Genomic DNA, 20,353 nt, shown 5'->3' with positions numbered 1-20,353 from the left:
ATTGCGCTAGCATTAGCATTGCACTAGCGTCAGCATTGTGCTAACATTAACATTGCGCTAGCATTAGCATTGTGCTAGCATTAGTATTGAGTTAACATTGTGCGAGCATTAGCATTGCGCTAGCAATAGCATTGCGCTAACATTAGCATTGTGCTAGCAATAGCATTAGCATTGCGCTAGCATTAGCATTGCGCTAGCATTAGCATTGCACAAACATTTGCATTGTGCTAGCAATAGCAATGCTCTAGTATTAGCATTATGCTATCATTAGCATTGTGCTAACATTAGCATTGTGCTAGCATTAGCATTGTGCTAACAGTGCGCTAACATAAGCATTGCGCTAGCAATAGCATTGCGCTAACATTAGCATTGTGCTAGCAATAGCATTAGCATTGCGCTAGCATTAGCATTGCGCTAGCATTAGCATTGCGCAAACATTTGTATTGTGCTAGCATTAGCATTGCACTAGCATTGCGCTAGCATTAGCATTGCGCAAACATTTGCATTGTGCTAGCATTAGCATTGCACTAGCATTGCACTAGCATTGCGCTAGCATTAGCGTTGCACTAGCGTCAGCATTGTGCTAACATTAACATTGCGCTAGCATTAGCATTGTGCTAGCATTACGCTAGCATTAGCATTGTGCTAGCATTAGCATTGCGCTAGCATTAGTATTGAGTTAACATTGTGCGAGCATTAGCATTGCGCTAACATTAGCATTGTGCTAGCAATAGCATTAGCATTGCGCTAGCATTAGCATTGCGCTAGCATTAGTTTTGCGCTAACATTAATATTGCGCTAGCATTAGCATTGCACTTGCATTAACATAACATTAGCATTAACATAGCATTAGCATTAACATAGCGTTTGCATTGTGCTAGCATTAGCATTACGCTAACATTTACATTGTGCTAGCAATAGCATTGCGCTAACCTTTACATTGTGCTAGCATTAGTATTGCGCTAACATTGTGCTGGCATTAATATTGCGCTAGCATTAGCATCGGGTTAGCATTGGCATAGCGTTAGCAATAGCATTGTTTTAGCATTCAAAAAGGTTTAAGAGTTTGAAAAAGTTTGAAATGGTTGAAAAAGGTTCAAAAGCTTGAAAAGGTTTAAAAAGGTTGAAAAAGGTTGAAAAGTTTGAAAAAGGGTCAAAAAGTTTGAAAAAGTTGAAAAAAGTTTAAAAAGTTTGAAAAGTTTGAAAAAGTTTGAAAAGGTTGAAAAGGGTTGAAAAAGGTTAAAAAAGGTTGAAAAATATGTAAAGTTTGAAAAATTTTGAAATGTTTGAAAAAGGTTGAAAAAGGTTGAAAAGGTTGAAAAAGGTTGAAAAAGTTTGAAAAAGTTGAAACAGTTGAAAAAGGTTGAAAAAGTTGAAAAAGGTTGAAAAAGTTGAATGGTTTGGATCAGTTTCAAAATGGCCGACGATGAAGAGGGTCAAAGTGCACAAGAGGGTCATAAAGGTTCGAACTTTCAATGTAAGTGGAAGAGAGCAAAAAGTTGCCAGGGCAATAACTCAAAAAGTTGACAAGTTACAAATTATAAAAGCGATAGCATACATCTCGCAAATTTTCTGAACGGTTTGATATCTTGATTGTTAAAATCAGACAAACGGTGTAGGAGGAGATAGGGCAAGACGGAAGAAGAAAAACATATAAGAATAATAAAGAAAACGGAATACAATAATAATAATTAATATTATTAATAATTAATAATAATAAAAGTATAAAAAAATAAATAAAATAAAAATAAAAAAAAAAGAAGATAAAAAGAAGGAAAATAATAGAAAAGAAAGATAATAATAAAATATAATAATAATAAAAGGAAAATAGTGCAGTAGAGCATTGATAAGTAGTGCAGGAGAACATTTAAATTAAAGGTATGTACATGAACATTCTCAGTGTCAGATTGATCCAGGGTTGTTATGTTTAGTTCCAGGGTTTTTTCACAGAACCAGGTCTGACACTTTTTGACTGTTTAGTGTTGATCAGAGTGACAGCCTGGGGGAAGAAACTGTTTTTATGGCGGGTTGTTTTGGCGTGCAGTGATCTGTAGCGTCTGCCAGAGGGGAGGAGTTTAAACAGATTGTGTGCAGGGTGTGAGGGGTCTGCAGTGATGCTACCTGCCCGGTTTCTGACCCTGGACAGGTATAAGTCTTGGATGGAGGGCAGATCGACACCAATGATCTTTTCTGCAATGATATGAGGACAAATGTCCTGGGAGTTCAGAATCTGTGTGTGGGTGTGCATCAGAGAAAGGTGTGTGAGTCCCCGGGGTTTCCACTAGATACGTCTCCGCTGCGCCACGGCACCAATCCGGTATTTCACCGCTGTCCGCCGTCCGGTAATTCACACCGGTTGCGTTTTGAGTGCGCCGCGGTGCTCTCCGTTTGAACGACTGTGACGTCACGAGACAGAGCAGTTCTCATGATATTTATATAATCGCGCGAGAACGCAGTTAAATGTATGTGTTGTAAACACAACAATAAACAGATAAACAGGTCAGTGTTCCTAACAAAGAGAACAAGAAGGTTGGAATCTGGATTTGTCATTGACACATTTTTTAGCAACAGCCAACAGAGAAGAGATAAAACTGCACCATTAAAACATGAACTAAATCAAAGTTGCTGCAGTTTACAGTGTAGTAACAGTATGAGAGGAATCAATATTGTGAATGTGAATTTGTTTTTACACATTATGACGTTTTGGTGATGTATTTACTTGAAATATAATCTGAAGTGTTTTATTTTGAAAAGTAACCTGTTATTTTATTGCGGAGTACGTGCTTAATTTCCTGTTTAGCTTCATTTGCTCTGTGCTGCTTGATGCGTCGTGCTCCGGTGTCCGCCAGAAATAGAAGTCCTGCGTATATCTGGTGGAGGGCACCGGACTACCACATCTGGGAAGGAGAAAACACGCACCGCAGCGGACCTGGTAGAAATTAACACATAGACTAATATGGAAACCTATCAGCTCCAGTGGAAATTGGGGGTGAGTCTTTTCTGGGTCATGGTGCTGCATACCCATGTCTTCAAAAGTCAACGTGAACCTGTGTTGATTAGACCTCAAAATAATTACATTAAAATACAAAATACAGGTAATAGCCTACGTGTATCAAAATAATTTCCCTAAATATTCATTATTCAAGGAATTTATAAATTGTGCTAAATATTTTTCATAGGCTACATTTAAATGCCTACATTCTTGCCAATAGGTGGGGCTGCAACACCCCAGCACCCCTACTTCCTGTGGCCCTGCTGAATTCAGTCAGTTTTCTTCAGAAAAACTCCATTATGATCCCGGCAAATGGTTGGTGTTTAGTCCAGAGATGCCGTTGGAGATGGGAGGGCTTCATGGTTCTGTTAGCAAGCAGTTAGCCACATAAAAAGCACTGGGCTAATGGAGGGTCCTGTGAAGTGCAGGTGAAGCCCATCCCAATTTACTCCTCATGGAACTGTCTGGATTTCTGTGATTCAGGTTTTTTCTTCTGCATCTTTAGCCGAAGACGCTTTTTGACCTTTATCATTATAGTTCATTTTATAATTACCATCATTATCATCAGTTTTATCATTAACATTTTAAAAGAAAATACATGTTTTAAAATTCACATATTTTTCATGCTTTTATTTGTACATTTTCCACACTCAATCTCTCACGCACCCCTGCAGTGCTGTTACTTACCCTAGGAGTTCATGTACCCCATTTGAGAAACACTGATTTAAATGACATCAGTATTTCAGTCGAATAAATCTGTGACAGATATAAACGACTAAACTATGAAGCATTAGATTTTACATATTTTATAAATATTCAGTTACTGTTGATCAACCTGATTTATGATGGTATTAATGTTTGTAAACACAGACAGATTAGATGTGATCAATACGTTAGATCACATGATCACATGAGTTCTAATTGGATTTCAGCCTAGGTGACCAAATACTATATATATATATATATATATATATATATATATATATATATAATAGTGTATAGTTTAGTTTTTATTAGTCAGTGAAGATATAAATATAAGTTGATATAATTTTTGTTAACATGTATTTTTTTTAAATTAGTCATAGTTTAGTTATTGTCACTTGAAAAACTTTAATCAACACAAACTATGATGAAAATGTTTAATCGACTAAATAAACAGTGGAAAGTGCAAACCTCCACCAAGCTCTGAACCTCCTCTTCACAGATATGATCAGTTATCAATGATCAATGATCCTGATCATGGTACCATGATCATTAACACTTTAAAGGCTTGGAACCACATTTAAATCCCATTAATAAACATCCAGTAGGTCACAATGTATGGACACACTTTAAAAAAAGAAAATAAATTAATGAAATAAACAATCTGGATCTGATCAGGATGAAACTCAGTGGGATCATTGATTAACCACCCAACAAACTGAGTCATATTTTATACAGATCCATCAATTACAAACCCAGATATGAATTATTATGATGATGAGAGATAGGCATTTTTTATCTTTGAAACTGATCAGAATCAGTTCATTGATCAGGAGTCCCTCTGGCAGCTGAAATCTTTCCTCCTTGGTGGAGGTAATAAAGCAGATGAAGTGTACGGCAGAGGTTTGAATCCTGTCAATAATGTGATGATGATTATTATTATTAATAAGTGAATGTCTTTCTCCCACAGAGTGAGTTCCTGTGGTCTCTCAGTGAGAAGCTGTGCAGCTCTGTCCTCAGTCCTCAGCTCTCAGTCCTCCAGTGTGAAACATCTGGACATGAGTAACAATGATCTGCAGGATTCAGGAGTGAAGCTGCTGTGTGAAGGACTGAAGAGTCCTCACTGTAAACTGGACTCTCTCAGGTCAGTGGATCACATGTTCCATCAACATTGTCCTGTTCCTTGTCTCCTCACTTGTTTCCTGAGTTGTGGATGTTTTTCTGAATCCAGTCTGTCAGGTTGTGTCATCACAGAGGTGGGCGGGGCTTCTCTGGTAGCAGCTTTGAGCTCCAACTCCTCCAGTGTGAGAGAGCTGGACCTGAGCTACAACCATCCAGGAGACTCAGCAGTGGAGCTGCTCTCTCAGAAACTGAACACTCTGAGGTGAGACACATCACAGAAACTCATCACATGTTCACATCAATCCCCATCACATGTGTGACAGAGAGCTGTATCAGAGGAATGTGATGAAGGTGTGAGAGGTGGGACACTAAAGGAGGAGGACTGGGACAGGTTAGAGGGATGAAGGACAGAGATAAGAAGGTAGTGAGGAGTGAGGAGAGGATGATGGAGAACTATGAGGAGCTGAAGAAGGAATGAGAGAGAAGATCAGAGGAGGTGGAACCAATCAGTGAGGATTGTGTTCATACAAAATATAAATATATCTTGTGAAATTATATTTTAATATTTTCTCTGACACAAGTTATCAAGTCAAAAAATTAGGGATGAACCGAAATTTAAATTACTAGCCGAAAACCGAAATAAATTATTGCATTTCTAGCTCTGAATGTTACAAACCACTAAAATTCAAACATTGCAATTGTATAAATCAAATCCAATGATTCAAACAATTAATCAATTAAAAGAAGGGTGGGGGATTTTTTTTTTTTGATTGAAATTGTCTTAATGTTCTGACAGAAATTAAGATCTTATGTTCTCTGAAAAAAGAAACAAAGAAAATCCATCATGTGTAGCAGCTGTAAACCTCTAAAAACTTTGACCATTATTATGAACCAATCACGTCTCTCTGTGTTCCTGCTCGTTCTCCACCCCTCACGTGCACGAGCCCACACTCAAAGTGCGTCATTGGTGACAGACTTAAAACAGAGTTTTTAGTCACGTTTTTTAACATACAGTATATAATGATAAAGTTTAGTGTTTACTTACTGCTGAATGAGACGATGTAGTTTCTACACAATACAAACAATGAGCTTAGATCCACTTCTGCAGCAGCGGTGCTAATGCATGTGAGTGAGACAGAGCACAGAGGGGAGGGGGGTAAGCTACATTCAAAATCATGCTAGCTTTAAAAAAAACACCTACCCTGCCTTTAACACTAGAAGTCCCACAGAGGTGTCAAATGAACTTTTTACCTATAAAACCCAGAGAGGTGTCATTTGACCCAAAGAGAACACAAAAATTATTTATTTTTAATGACAGTGTGGTGTGAGAAATGTGCAAAAGAACAACTGTGATTTGTTTTCAATGGTTTTTATTTAGAAGAATCTCCTTCATCCTTTTATTGAGACTCGTGACATACTTGGCACTGCCACGGTATCTCTCTCCTACATTTGCCACATGTGTATTTGTGGCAATGAACACATCGCACAGTTGCGCGATTGCTCTTGCAGCAATGGTTGATCTGACACTTAGCCCTTTTCCCAGGGCCAGGTGTAGGCGGTTGTTGTTGGCGCAGTTGCTCTTTGAGTGCCTTCTTTTCACTCACATGAGAGTTAGCCAACTCTCTTGCTAGCTGAACCAGGAAGTCCACCCGTCTCTCCTGCACCCCGGTGCATGCTTGATAAAGCAGATGTGCATTGAGTGCCGCCATGTCGATCATGTTGTAGAACACGGCGACTGGCCATCGCCGTGTTCCTGTGCGCACACTGTACTCCCGCACCATCTGGTCCATCACATCCACTCCGCACTTTGTGGTGTTGTATTGGGTGATGGTGTTTGGCTTCCTTTTGATGGTTTCCTCAGTCTCAACCACGCTGTGCATGCTGCTGAGAATGTAGACGGTCTTTTTTCGTTTGGGCGCATACACCGTCAGCGTGGCACCAGTGGTGGAAAACACCTAAAAAAGAAGAAATTGTTGTTATTATAGCGGTTTTAAACACAATGACACACTCAGAGGTGTTGATGGAATAAAAACGACCAACAACATACCTGAGTGGTGAATTCCTTGCGGTCCATCTTTCTAGTTGACTGAGGAATTTCCCGGCGAATCTTGTTGACTGTCCCGAGGATGGTGGTTTTCCGGCTGAGCAGTCGTCGTGCAAGTGTCAGTGATGTAAAGAAATTGTCCGTGGTGACCGTCCTGCCTTTGTCCATAAATGGTTCCATCAGCTTCATCACCACACTCTCAGAAAGTCTCTCCTCACTGGGACGACTGGGGTCCTTTCCAAGATATGGGAGGACATTGCAGATGTACTTTGTTTTCAAATCACAAGCCACCCAAAACTTTATGCCAAATTTGTCGGGTTTTGTTGCAATGTACTGCAGGAAACAGCAGCGAGTCTTCGATGGGAAAAGCTGTTCATCAATTGTGATGTGTCGACCAGGGTTGTAGCATGTGATGCAGTTGGTAACAAACGATCCCCACACATCCGAAATTGCAGCAAACTTATCTGTCTGCACTCGCTCACTGCGCGTAAACATGTCATCAAATCGTAGGTGACGCATGATGTCTTGGAAACGGTTTCGTGACATAATTCCAGTGATAAGTGGGTTTCCCAGGCATGCTGACCAGCTGTCACGCAGAGATGGAACCTTGGTCACCCCCCTCAAAATAATAACAGAAATAAATGCCATTAGTTCATGGAGGATCATGAACCAGTCCGTCTGCTCCGTTTGCCGTGCATGCTGAATAGTCCATTCTTGAATGGGACGGAGCATGCCAACAGTAATGAAACAGAGGAAGCTCTGAAGGCGACTCCTGATTCTTCTTCTGGCCTTTGCTGTTGGCTCTCCATCTGCAGCGTACGGTTCCATTGGAGTGAAACGGAGAATTGTACCCACATGTTCTTCATGCCACACTGTGCCCTCTTTCGCCGTCTCTGTGGGCTCACTCTCCAACCGAGCTCTCTTTTCCAGATGAGGAGCAGTCGCGTCATCTGCAATGTGAAAAAATTCAAATTATTCTTTTCTTCGGTTTTAAATAAAAATAAAGTCAGGAAATGAAAATAGGATGTTTGGGAAATCTAACCTGAAGACAGCTCAGAGTCCGAATCCGAATTTGGCTGAAGGTTTATGTCCTCCCCATCTGAGTCACAAGGGTTTGCATTGTTCAGGATCAATTCCAACGCTTCTTGAGTGGTAAACCTTCTCTGCATTTTGAGTAGGATAAGTGTGGAGTGTCAGCAGGTGGAAGCAGCCAGCTATTTATTCCCCACAGCACAAAAGGCTGCATGACAACATGGTATTCCAGTGGTGTCCAATTCCGGTCCTCGAGGGCCGCTAATCAGCACACCTTATTCAAATGATCATCCAGCTCTGCAGAAGCCTGATAATCATTTGAATCAGGTGTGTTGGAAGAGGTGACTCTGTTTCTTTCAATGTTTGTAGTCTGTGTTTGTTCTCCCCCAGCATCAAGCAGAACGAGTTAATAAACGGGGCATTGTGACTTTAGCTTCCAGGGCACTTCCCCCTAACATTCCAGACTTCCATTGTTAGAGTCAGGCTCTCCCCCCTGCTGATTTCTCAGGTGATTCATTTACAAATGAATAGAGGCAAATTGTAGCCATCAGAGTCGTCAGTTTGGTCCTAGAGTTCATTTGACCCTGCTCTGGGACTTCTGGGGGGATATAGAAATCCCTGGGACTTCTAGTGTTAAAATATGAAAATATTTATTTACCACAGACATTCCAACAATGCATAAAATAAAATAATAAAATGTTTAACTTGACCCACTCATACAATTATTAAAACATAAATATGTATGTTTTTAAAACGTTTTAAATCTATTTCAAACTGTAGACTTATGTTACAAATATCATTGTTCAACAATTGTTAGAGTTTTCGAGCTAACTCTCGTGTTCAGTATCTGAGATTTCATACATAGAGACATAGTCAGAGGTTTTGCTGAATCAATCAATCAATTTATTAGAGATGAACAGAAAATGAATCAACAAGTCATAACAAGTCAATAGAAGAACAGACACTCATCTAAAACACAGCTGTGGTCCTCAGGGTCTGCTCACTCCCTGGGCCCCAAACATAGATTTATCAGTGTTTTTATATATTTAGAAATCAAATGATCAGCTCCTTGTAATTAGTTAAAGATGTCATTTACTGGTGATTTAAAGCAATACAAATTATGTTTAAGATTTAATGATTTATTCATTATTATTGATCATTAGATCAGATGTTCTGAAACTGTTTGTCCTTGTTCTGAAAATGACAGCTAACAAGTTGACCTGAATATATTTTATGAATAGATTTATTGAGTATAAAGATATATAATTATAGTATTACACATAAAAAGAAACCATGAATAATAATCCATTCTAACATTTCCTGTCTTCACACTGTTTAACAGTGTGACTATAAAAAATTATGAATAAGACAAAATATTTAATTCAGACTATGTTTTAATATGTTATATTAACGTTATTTGGAAATTATAATATCAGGTTACTTAAAGTAAGCTTGTTAATTTATTTTATTTTTCCTTCAATTTTATTTCAAGTTATATTCCTATTTTGTTTACCATTGTTAGAGTGGGCCAAAAACTTTTATTTAACTTTATTACATTTATCTGGATTTACTGTTAGACTATGTTTTAATATAAGAAAAAAGTTATAAGTAGAACAGAACAGAATACAAACATGATTTGTGTTTAAACTAAATATACACAGTAAACTTGAAATAAGCCACTTATATTTATCTGTACAAACAATAACTGGAAAACATGCTCATCAAAATCAATCTTATAAAACATCACATGATTACAAAAGGTGTTGTAAGATTTATTCAATACATATTTTATAATTTCTTTATTATATACAACCACATAGTGAGGTGAGTCTATGATTGCTATGTAGTGTGTGTGTATTTTATTTTAATATCACTTCTCTTTCCATGTGAATGTGAAAACCCACAGCAGGAACCTTAACTGATTGATTGATTGATTCTTATTTCTTAGTGAGGAAAAATACCTTCACGGTCCTGCCTGCCCACAGCGACCAATCAGGAAATGACTTTCAGAAATTAATATCAATCTTTATCAAATTTATATGGAAGCTTTTGAAGCACAAACGACAAAAACACGTGATCACCCTCTAATATAAACTGTGTAGAAATAATCTATCAATATAATATAGAAACTTTTGTTGAATAAAAATCAATTAAAGCACAGTGATATCGGTTACTCATTTAAATTACAATTATATGAATCCATATTAGTTAATTAGTGTTATTCTATCAGCTGTTCTATTTCCTAACTGAGCAGGTGGTTGGTTTCAGATTATTTTAATTTACATTTAAAGTAATTTATCATTGCCCTCTCTTGTAACTTATTATATTTATTAAAAATAAATAAATCATAATTAAAGTTAAACATATACGTCCTAGACTAAATCAAATACTTATCCAATGGTTTCTGTTCTCAGCTGGTGATGTCTGTATCCTGTGAACAAAAAACTACATTTATATACATTTCAAAGGTTGATTATGATTTTTTAAATATTTCAAGTTATAATTTCTATCTAATTCTATCCATGTCTACATATGTATTTATCTATCTGAGGATATAAATACACATAAGGGTTTTAGTTGTGAGATTTTTAGAACATAAAGAGAGGAAAATGACATTATTCCACACAGTTGTAACATAATATTCAAACTAACAGAGATTATTAAAGAAGTGAATAAAAAAGTAAGAAAATAACCCAAAGAACTGAAAAATAAAAATCAAATCATTAGTATAAAACAGTAATTAGAACAAAACAGAAATGTAACCAGGTGTTATGTTAATTCATGCCTCTACTAATATTTATATAGATTACAATGGAACAGATTTTTGATTGTATTTATGTCTTTATTATCTCTCTAAAGAGTCCTAGTTAAATCTATAGACCACGTACCATGTACAGTTCAGCCCCCCCACCTTTGATTAGACGTTTTAGGTGGTGAGGTTGTTTTTATAACCTCAGGTGATCAACCACTGTTCTGCATTCTGGGCCAGGGTCTATACAGTATATATGATTCCTCAATATATGAAATAATGTTATCCATGTCTGTTATTAAGATCATTTGTTCATTTACCTTTTAACTCAAAAATATGACTTTTATTCAAGCTACAACTGTAAAGTGTTGTGGAGTGTTACATTGTGTATGTACTGTATGTGTGTATATATATATATATATATATATATATATATATATGTGTGTGCAAACAGCTATCCTTCTATTACATGATCACTCACTCAAAGACACGCCCTGGTACATTTTTCACTCACAACACGTTTCTCTCAGTTATACATAAAGTGTCATCATCCATCAAACAATCACTCTATGACACGCCCACTGGCACACTCACACTCACAACACGTTTCTCCCATACATACAGCATGACATCATCCTTATTCATTCACCCACACATACATATATATATCTCTATATATGTGTGCATGTGTGTGTGTGTGTGCGTGCGTGTGTTGTTTCCATAATCTATAATTTAATCAATGTTTGTGTTGTAATTATTCTGTTGTGTAAGTGTTTATTTTCTAGGTCAAACAATGTTATTTTTATATTCTTTCTGTATCAGTTGTGAACAAGTTGTGTTGTGTGTTATCTAATGTTCTTTCTACCAGTTCACTGCAGTTCACACAAGATATAGTTTCATAATCATTCATTTCATTCATGTCAAAAAGAGGAGACATTGATTTCTGGTTTATCTATTAAAGCTGTTTTAATTTAATATATGTTGATTTGGACATTTCTGATTTAAGATCAGAAAAACATTTGTTTGATGTGTGTTTTGTTTCTATATTTATTATTATTAAATAATGTAATAATGTTGTGACTTTTTAGGACATTAGTGATTTTAAATGAAATATTCAAAATCAAACTAAAACAGAAATATTGTTGTGTTTCCTATTTATATTCCTTAGTTTTTTTTACATTTTAGGTTTAACTTTTCAATAAATTAATTACTGGTCTATGAAGGAGATATTTTTATGTGAAACATTTCAAATCTAACTTTGAAACAAAGGCTGAACTTTTATAACAAAGTTTCTTAACCAAAATGTATTTTAGTTTATTTTCCTAATTTGACATTACAATTCAAGTTTTTTAGTTTGTTCAATAATTAGTATTTTATCTTATTTCATTAATGTATTAGTTTTTTAATTAAACATGAGACAAATTACAGAATTATTAGCGTTATCTATAAAACCTTATGGGAATTTAACATATAGTTTTAATTTAATAATTTCTAAACTGATGTGTTTCATGCCAACATACACCAGAAAACCATTAAGAGACCAGCAGACACCACCACCACTAAGCTTCTATGTAATATTAATGTTAAATGTTCAGGGTCAAAGTTCATTCCATGTGGTTCAAAGTCTCCATTTATTCAGAGTTCATATTGTAGCAGCTTTAGCAGCATTATTGTTTTCTGTGACGTGTCCTTCAGTCTTTACTTGTTTTATCAGCAGGGAATGATAAGTTTAGTCTTTTTCATAGTGTTTCCTCAGAATTCATTCTTTATTTGTCCATAGTATCCATAGCAACGGTCATCGACCAATCACTAACAGCCACTGGTAGATGACATGTCCCAGATCAGTCTCATTTAGATTATTTATCATTATTCTTATTTCATATTTATATTGATAATATTATTGTTATTATTTTCATTTTTCTTACTCTTATTTTTATGTTTATTATTATTCACATTATTATTATATTTCTGTTTTGCAATAGGCTGATGTTTTGGTGCTTGTGTTATTTCCTGGTTTTATTTATTTTGATGTCATGTTCTTGTAGGAAACAGTTTGTTATTTATTCTGAGTTTAACATAATCAAAACTATCTGGGTGGAGCCATTTTGAGTCTATAAGGTTTTATAATGAGTCTGTGTTTGGCTATTTTCAAAAAACAAATTTATTTTAGCATTACCCATAAGGTTTTTGGTAAATTGTCATTAAAACAAAAGTATTTTGTATTTATTTTTGTATTGACTTTTTTAAATATTTGTTTACTTATTTATTCTTTTAATTCATTCATTTTTATATTTATTTGTGTCTCAGTCTTCATTTATTCATTTAATTCATTTTTAGCCTATTCTAGTTGTAAAAGTTAAAGTAGTAAAAATATATTTAAACTAAAGTATTTTATAATTATTATTTCTAGTGTTAATTATTTGTGTAAAGTTGTTCAGCTAATGTTCAAATCTATGTTTCTTTTTATTTTATTTTTTTTCATGTGTGTGTTTATGTGTAGATATATATGTATGGGTGTATATGTATTTTATCAATCTCTATTTATCATTTATATATGAGTGTGTAATTGTATGTGTTAGTGTGTATATATGTACATTTATGTGAATTATGTTGAAGTTTTAGATACAAAGCCATAAATATATTTTATCAAGATTATTATTGTTATTTATTAAAGAGAAGTGTTGAGAGGTTTGTAAATTATACTTCTGTGAATATGTATGGTTGTCTAATGTTTAATTATTATGTTTTTGAAATAATCACTATATACAGTCAATCAATAGATCAAGTAAATTATTTGTTTACTATTAATCTCTTAATAAAAACAATCCCGTCTCTTGTAATTGATCGATGGAATAATGTACTTTTATCAATCAATCAATCAATCAATCAATCTTTATTTGTATAGCGCCAAATCATAACCAATGGTATCTCAAGGCACTTTACAGTAGAGCAGTCTTAAGGACGGACTCTTCATTTTATGGATACACACATATGCATATATACGTATATACACATACATATGTATCCCACACCCAACATGAATTCATCATGGCGGCAAGGAAAACCTTCTGTTAAGTAGCAGGAACCTTGTGTGGATCCCATTCCTATGATGAACAGCCATCCACGTTATGCTGTGTTGGGTGTGTGCAGAGGAAAGGGTGGAGACAGAGCCGCTGAGTCTCTGTAACTCCACACTGAGGATCCCACGGACCTGCTAGACAAAAGCCAGAAGGAGTACAGGAGCAAACACACAAGGGAAGAAGCAGACATAGAGGGAGTGTTTGAAAAGAGGAATGGGACCCTCTCCGGTCCCTCTCTAGCCTAAATGACCTCTCTCTTAACGCCCTCTCCAACCTCTCTCCAACTGAGCATGCCAGACTCCCCCCCCCCGGCAGTCTATGCCTATTGCATCTTAATTATGAGCTATGAGCTGGTTCCTAACTAAAAGCTTTACCAAAGAGGAATGTTTTGAGCCTAACCTTAAAGGTAGAGAGGGTGTCTGCCCCCCGAACCGTGGTTGGTAGATGGTTCCAGAGAAGTGGGGCCTGATAACTGAAAGCTCTTCCTCCTATACTACTTTTAGAGACAAATGGAACAACGAGTCGTCCAGCATTTTGAGAGCGTAGTGTTCTGGGGGGATTGTATGGCACTACAAGCTCCTTGAGATAGACTGGTGCCTGTCCATTTAGGGCTTTATAAGTGAGAAGAAGAATCTTGAATTCTATTCTATATTTTATGGGAAGCCAATGCAGAGAGGCTAATACAGGAGTAATGTGATCTCTTCTCCTAGTTTTAGTCAGTACACGTGCTGCAGCATTTTGAACCAGCTGAAGTGTCTTAAGCGACTTGCTCGGGCAGCCTGCTAAAAGAGAATTACAATAATCCAGTCTAGAGGTAACAAAAGCATGGACTAGTTTTTCGGCGTCGCCCTGAGACAGGATAGATCTGATTTTAGCAATGTTACGGAGATGAAAGAAGGCAGTTCTTGAAGTTTGTTTTATGTGAGAGTTGAAGGATAAGTCCTGATCAAATAGAACCCCAAGGTTTCTAACAGTTGTGCTTTGTGCCAGAGTAATGCCATCTAGGGCAGTTAGGCTAGCATAGGTTTCTCTAAGGTGTCGCGGGCCCAGTACAATGACCTCAGTCTTGTCTGAGTTGAGAAGAAGAAAATTTTGGTCCATCCAGGCCCTAATGTCCTTTAGACAGGCCTCAAGTTTAGATAGCTGATTTGTCTCACCTGGCTTCATTGATACATACAGTTGGGTATCATCAGCATAGCAGTGGAAGTTAACAGAGTATTTTCTCATAACATTACCAAGGGGGATCATATAGATACAGAAGAGGATTGGACCTAGCACAGAGCCCTGAGGAACCCCGTAGCTTACTTTAGTGTACACAGAAGACTTATTATTCACGTGTACAAACTGGTACCTATCAGATAGGTAGGACTTAAACCAGTTTAGGGCAGTCCCTGTGATTCCAAGTAATTTCTCTAATCTCTCTAGTAGAATATAGTGATCTATAGTGTCAAAAGCTGCACTAAGATCTAATAAAACCAGCACTGAGAGTCGTCCTTCATCTGAAGCCCAGAGTAGATCATTAGTTACTTTAACTAAAGCAGTCTCTGTGCTGTGTTGAGCTCTAAAGCCTGACTGGAAGTCCTCGAACAGGCTGTTGTTTTGAAGAAATTCACAGAGCTGAGCTGCCACAACTTTCTCAAGAATCTTTGAAATAAAAGGAAGATTAGATATAGGCCTGTAGTTTGCTAAAGTGCTGGAATCAAGAGTAGGTTTTTTGAGAAGGGGTTTGATTACAGCTACTTTAAAGGACTGTGGCACGTAGCCTATTGATAGGGATATATTTATTGTCTCCAACAAAGATGGGCAGACCAGGGGAACAACTTCTTTAAACAGCTTAGTTGGGATCGGATCTGAAAGGCAGGTCGATGGTTTGGAGGATGAAATAATAGAGTTAAGTTCCTGAAGTCCTATATGTGTGAAACAGTTTAGGTTAGGCCTATTTACATTTAATGGTACAGCAGGCCCAGGTGAAGGCAGGGAGTGGCTAATTTTATCTCTAATCTTATGAATTTTATCGTTAAAAAATGTCATAAAGTCCTCACAGCTGAGGGCTAGAGGAATCATGGGCTCAATAGAGCTCTGACTTTGTGTTAGCCTGGCTACAGTGCTGAAAAGGTACCTCGGATTATTTTTATTTTCTTCAATTAGTGAGGAGTAGTATGTAGATCGACTATGTCGTAAGGCTGTCATGTATTTACTATGGCTTTCTTGCCAGAGTATTCGTGACTCCTCTGTTTTATTGGAGCGCCACATTCTCTCTAATTTACGGGTTGTTTGTTTGAGTGTGTGAGTTTCAGAGCTAAACCACGGAGCTTTCCTCTGACGTTTAATAGTTTTTTCCCTCAATGGGGCAATTGAGTCCAAGGTGGATTTTAGCAGACTAGCAGAGCTATCGACAAGCAGATCCAGTTGAGAGGGGTTATAATTAATGTCATAGTTATTTATTGGATGGTGCACTGAGTTTAAGGCAGCAGGAATGGCCTCTTTAAATTTAGCCACAGCATTATTGGACAGATTTCTACTCGTAACTATTTTATTGCACAGTGCGAGATCCTCTAGGATAATGTTAAAAGATATTAAAAAGTGATCTGATAGCAGAGGATTTTCAGGGTAGACTTTTAGTTCATTAATATCAAGGCCATATGTTAGAACAAGATCAAGAGTATGATTTAAACGATGAGTAGCTTTATTAATAGTTTGAAAAAAGCCAACTGAGTCTATTAGGGACATAAAGGCTGAGCTCAGGCTATCACTATCTTTGTCCACATGGATATTAAAATCTCCTACTATCAGTATTTTATCAGAACTGAGGACTAAGTTTGATATAAACTCAGAGAATTCTGATAGAAATTCAGAATAAGGGCCTGGAGGACGGTAAATTATCGCAAATAAGACTGGCTGGCAGGTTTTTGATTCGATATGAGATAAATTTAGAACCAGGCTTTCAAAGGAAGTGTAATTGGCCTTTGGTTTAGGATAGATTAGGAGAGAGGAATGATAAATAGCTGCTACACCACCTCCACGGCCTATGTCTCGTGGCATATGAGTATTTAAATGACTGGGAGGAGTGGCTTCATTTAAACTAACATATTCATCTTGATACAGCCGTGTTTCAGTTAAACAGAATAAATCAAAGTTATTTTCTGAGATAAGGTCATTTACTAGTAGAGATTTGGATCTCAGTGATCTAATATTTAATAGAGCACATCTAATGGTTTTATGTTTTGGTGTTTCTAGATTTGAGATTTTAATTTTTTTCAGATTTTTATAATTGATAGCTCTTTTATTTGATTTTATGTTAAAATCATTGTGAAATATGGGTCGGGAGACTGACACCGTCTCCATAAAATAATATTCATCACCATCACAACAGTTGTCATGGCGATGAACACAGCTATCCTGATAGCAATGGGAGGGAAACTGTCCTAAGGCAAGCGCAGAGGGGCGTGGAGGACTCCCCCTCTGTAACATGGTCTCATTCATGAGATGTCATAAATGTGCCATGTTTTCTGATAGTAGAGATGCTCCCTCCAAAGTAGGATGGATTCCATCTCTTTTACAAAGATATATGAAACAAAGAGGTTTGTTTATTCATTTATTTCTCATTGTAATGTTTTAGAATTAATAAGACAAATGTATTTCTAAAGGGAGAATTATGATTTAGTGAGTGATATTATCCACATTCAAAAACTAAAAATAACAAAAATATGTACGACTACCAAACTTATTTAAACTACAAGTTATAACTATTAAGACCTTTTTTTACTCAATGCATGAAGGACAAAGACATAAAGACTAAAGAAAAGAACCATTTAAACAAATTAATCAATGTTTGATATTGTGATTATTACCCCAAAAAACTGCTGTAATCCTATTAAACAACAGCAAAAACATAAACAAAGTTATTGTCCATGATCAGTATGTTAACTCTAATTAGAGAGGAAAAAGTAGAAATGAAAATAAAGTAAAACACACAAACAACTAATCATGAATGTCTATTACATTATTTAGTTTGAAATTAACTACATGCACTCACACATTTAAATGCTGGAACATTCCTTTTGGACGTCAAATTTTAAATGGAAATAAATTTATTTAAAAAAAGATGATTTTTAAAAACTACATTTTGCTGCCACTAAGTCTTAAGTAGGTGTCCAGAGTGTCCCTATGATTCTAATTAATCTATATTTACCTTTTATTAACCTTTGTACAGGTTTGCTTTGTGTGTGTGTGTGTGTATATATATGTGTATGGTAGCAAAAGTATGTCACAAACACATTTTTCAATAAACCATTAAAATATAGTAGAACAGAGTTATAAAATACAAACAATGGATATGGAGTCATTAGGTTATTGCAGTTTTTTTCAACCTTAGGGTCAGCCTGGAATTAAATTGAGTTTAAATGTCTAGTAATTGGTGAAAAAATAGGTAAAAACTGATTAAAATTCTATTTTTAAAGTTTTTTGAATTATTGTTTTTTAAATACACAATACAAATACAAATACAGTAAATATCAAATAACTGTATCCTATACTTTAACTTTCTGAAATATATAAATCTAGTTCAAATAAAAGACAAAAAAAAAAAAATAAAGTTTATATAATAATACTAGTATAGTTTCCAGGTGAAAAAAAGTGTACTTATTAAAAGTTACAGGAGGGGCCCAACAAGATGATTTGTACCCAGGGCCCAAAATGTGGTGCTACGCCCCTGGTGCACACTCACAGCCAGGGTCTGTAACGGACAGAAATCATCAGTTCTCAGATGAATATATGCACTATTAGCTAAACTTCACAATAACACTATAACAATGCAATAGATTAGATCAGCTGACATGAACCTGAGTCACTGCACCATCTATGTTTATGTCACGTGACTCCAAAATCCTTTTATGCACACCACAAGGAAATAATCTGACTATTTAAACGTTATTTAACAACTCTCCACATCCATTACACACAGAACACACAATCATAATAACACACTCCATCTCCATCACCACCACCTTGTAAAAATACTGTAGTGTGACGTTAAACTGTACGAATAGATATGAAAGTGTACGGTGGCACCATGCTCTTACTTTGAGCTGCAGGGAGGGTTGCCATGGTTACAGGTGTCCAGATGTGGAGGTGTGCGCTGGGGGCGTGGAGATAAAGTCTCTCATGAGGAGACGAATGTCCAGGGAGTTCAGAATCTGTGTGTTGCTGGGGGAACTGCAGAACCCCTACTTCCTGTGGCCCTGCTGAATATTCAGTTACTGTTGATCAACCTGATTTATGATGGTATCAATGTTTGTAAACACAGACAGATTAGATGTGATCAATACGTTAGATCACATGAGTTCTGATTGGATTTCAGCCTAGGTGACCAAATAGTGTATATATACATATATATAATAGTGTATAGTTAAGATCAGAGGAGGTGGAACCAATCAGTGAGGATGAAGAGAGGAACACTTTGAAGGAGATGAAGAAGGTGAAGCTGTTGAAGACAAACCAGTAGAAACATGGAGAGCTTGATGGAGATGGCATCAGGTTTCTGAGCAGCACTTTGGACTCTTTAGGTGTGTAAATCACTGCCTGTGTTTGCTCCTGCAGGGTGGACCATGGAGGAGAGCAGAGGATCAAAGCTGGTGTGAGGAAGTGTAAGTGTGTGTGTGTGTTCATTCAAAGTGTCCTCATGAAGCTCTGAGTGAATGAACATGTCAGTGATACAGAGAGAATGAAGCATCACATGATCAACTGTTGTTTCTTTGTGTCTCATCAGATTTCTGTCACATTCACCTCGACACAAACTCCATCAACAGAAACCTCAGACTGTCTGACAACAACAGGATAGTGACATGTGTGAAGGAGGAGGAGCTTTATCCTGATCATCAGGACAGGTTTGATATCTATCAGGTTCTGTGTAGTACTGGTCTGACTGGTCACTGTTACTGGGAGGTGGAGTGGAATGGATATGTTTCTATAGCAGTGAGTTACAGAGAAATCAGTAGAAAAGGAATCAGTTATGATTGTTGGTTTGGACGTAATAATCAGTCCTGGAGTCTGAAATGTAACAGTGGTTTTTACATCTTCATTCACAATAACATAATCACACCTACCTTCTGTCCCTGTGGTTCCTCTGGTAGAGTAGGAGTGTATGTGGACTGTCCTGATGGACGTCTGTCCTTCTATGAAGTCTCCTCTGACTCTCTGACACTCATCCACACCGTCTGTACCTCCTTCACTGACACTCTGTATCCTGGGTTTAGATGTTGGTCCTATGGTTCCTCAGTGTCTCTGAGTCCTCTGTGAGACAGACAGACAGACAGACAGACACACACAGCTACACAGACACACACGCACAGACAGGCAGGCAGAAACATTGACAGACAGACACATAGACTGACAGACAGACAGAAACGCAGACAGAGAGACAGACAGACAAACACACACCAACACACACATAGACAGACAGACAGACACTAACAGACAGACACAACTTCAGAGACAGACAGACAGAAAGACAGACACACCGACAGACATACACACACAGCTACACAGACACACCAACAGACAGACAGACACAGCTACACAGACAGACACGCAGACAAACACACACACACACCTACAGACAGTCAGACACACAG

The 20,353-nt window shown here is 36.8% G+C and overlaps 1 protein-coding gene across 1 annotated transcript in view; it reads left to right on the top strand.

Annotated features, from left to right (window-relative positions):
* The window catches only part of LOC114460052 (NACHT, LRR and PYD domains-containing protein 12-like), a 50,350-nt gene extending 30,229 nt beyond the window's left edge, over positions 1-20,121 (top strand). Inside the window, exons 7-10 of the mRNA XM_028442085.1 lie at positions 4,665-4,838; positions 4,926-5,061; positions 19,342-19,366; positions 19,489-20,121. Coding sequence (XP_028297886.1) covers positions 4,665-4,838; positions 4,926-5,061; positions 19,342-19,366; positions 19,489-20,018 — 865 coding nt within the window. The 3' untranslated portion in view covers positions 20,019-20,121. The remainder of the gene's footprint in view (positions 1-4,664; positions 4,839-4,925; positions 5,062-19,341; positions 19,367-19,488) is intronic.
* Positions 20,122-20,353: the final 232 nt, after the last annotated feature.

Source organism: Gouania willdenowi, unplaced genomic scaffold (genome assembly GCF_900634775.1).
Source record: "Gouania willdenowi unplaced genomic scaffold, fGouWil2.1 scaffold_384_arrow_ctg1, whole genome shotgun sequence".
Taxonomy (NCBI): Eukaryota; Metazoa; Chordata; class Actinopteri; order Blenniiformes; family Gobiesocidae; genus Gouania; species Gouania willdenowi.
Note: the sequence above shows the minus strand (reverse complement) of the source record. Positions and strands in the feature narration are given on the sequence as shown.